Source organism: Eimeria tenella, genomic scaffold (genome assembly GCF_000499545.2).
Source record: "Eimeria tenella Houghton genomic scaffold, Eth_scaff2644, whole genome shotgun sequence".
Classification (NCBI taxonomy): domain Eukaryota; phylum Apicomplexa; class Conoidasida; order Eucoccidiorida; family Eimeriidae; genus Eimeria; species Eimeria tenella.
The window spans coordinates 1-1574 of NW_013542519.1; the positions used below are offsets into that span (position 1 = coordinate 1).

Sequence of the window (1574 nt, forward strand, 5' to 3'; positions counted from 1 at the left end):
CTGCTGCGGCTGCAGCGGCTGCTGCTGCTGCTGCTGCTTCGCTGCAGCTGAACAGAAGGGCGTCCGAGGGGGGCAGCCTGCGGGATGTTGAGCTGGTGAGTTTGCTGCAGACAGCAGCAGCCCGCAGCACGAAGGCAATGGCAGCAGCAGCAGATTGTGTTCAATTCGATTAAAGATTACTTAGTCTTGCTTGTGCTGCAGCAGCACAGCAGCACGAACAGCAGCACGACATCGGCGCTGCGCAGGTGCAGCAAATCAGAGACACCCATCCTGCAGCGCCCGAGTTGGCTGCTGCTGCTGCTGCTGCTGAAAGCAGCATTGCGGGCAAGCTTCTGCAGGGCTGCTGCTGCGCGGCAGGCACAGGCAGCAGCAGCGGGCAGCAGCAGCTGCACGCCTGCGACTCAGCTGCCGCACGCTGTGCGCAGCAGCAGCACAGCAGCAGCAGCAGCAGCAGCAGGTGTGCTGCTGCGGTGTGTGCGCAGTCTTTGGCCCCCGTGCTGGGCCTGCCAGTGCAGCAGCAGCTAGTAGAAGTGGGAGGAAGTTCTCCGCCGCCCCTGGGGGCCCCCCACTTGAGGAGGGCCCCCCATCTGTTTGGGGGCCCCCGTCGCCGGCTGCTGCAGTCTTGCCGCAGCAGCTTGCGAGCAGCAGAAGGTGAGGCCTGCAGCAGCAGCAGCACATGGAAGCAGCAGCAGCTGCTGCTTTTCGGGGCTTTTTGCGTTTCAAATGGTCCATTTTGCTGCAGCAGCAGCAGCAGCAAACTCGGGCTGAAGTAGTGCTGCAGGGATTCAGCAAAAAGGATTTTTGTCTTGCTTATTATTCAAATTTCCAATTTCTTTTTAAATGATCCATTTGCTGCTGCTTTTCTCCCAGCTGCACTTGCACAGCTGCTCGGGTGTATGTACACCTGGTGCTCAATGGCTCTTTTCCCATTACTTCCATGCATTTGCATGCAGCTGTCTTTTTGCTTTTGCTTGGCTTTAAGCAGCTGCTGCAGCAATAATATATATTTACACTATATATTTATATAATTTTATAAATAATCTATATATATAGTGCTTATATATATATTATATACATATATGTAATTCTTATATATATGTATTACAAACTTTATATATAATGTTTATATATATATCTTATATACATATATGTATTTATATCTGCTTTTATACCAATTCATAGTTATATATGTTTTATATATATATTGGTATATGTAGATACGTACTTGTGTTTATATTTACGTAAAAGTACGGATATATATATATATATAGTATATATACTATATATATTCTATGTATATCTATATGGCACTTATATACTATACATATAATATATATATTATATATAATATTATTTATATTTGAGTGCAGCAGAAAGTGTGTGTGTGTCTGCTGCAGAGGCAGTCCTGGGGCCTCGGCCTGCTGCTCCCACAATAAGGTCTCCGCAGACAGCCCGGCGGTTTGTTGCTGCTGCTGCTGCTGCTGCTCGCGAGTCTCCGCAGCATGCATCGGACACAGAAATTGTGCTGAAGCCGCGCCGCAGCAGCCACTTGCTGCGGCGGGGGGGTTGCTTGG

At 48.9% G+C, this 1574-nt stretch overlaps 1 protein-coding gene across 1 annotated transcript in view; it reads left to right on the forward strand.

Annotated features, from left to right (window-relative positions):
- Positions 1–47: 47 nt before the first annotated feature.
- Positions 48–1574, forward strand: part of ETH_00036510 (uncharacterized protein) — a gene marked incomplete at both ends in the record, with an annotated part of 3843 nt that continues 2316 nt past the window's right edge. Inside the window, 3 exons of the mRNA XM_013375290.1 lie at positions 48–95; positions 483–651; positions 1398–1458. Of these exons, the coding sequence (XP_013230744.1) occupies positions 48–95; positions 483–651; positions 1398–1458 (278 nt within the window). The remainder of the gene's footprint in view (positions 96–482; positions 652–1397; positions 1459–1574) is intronic.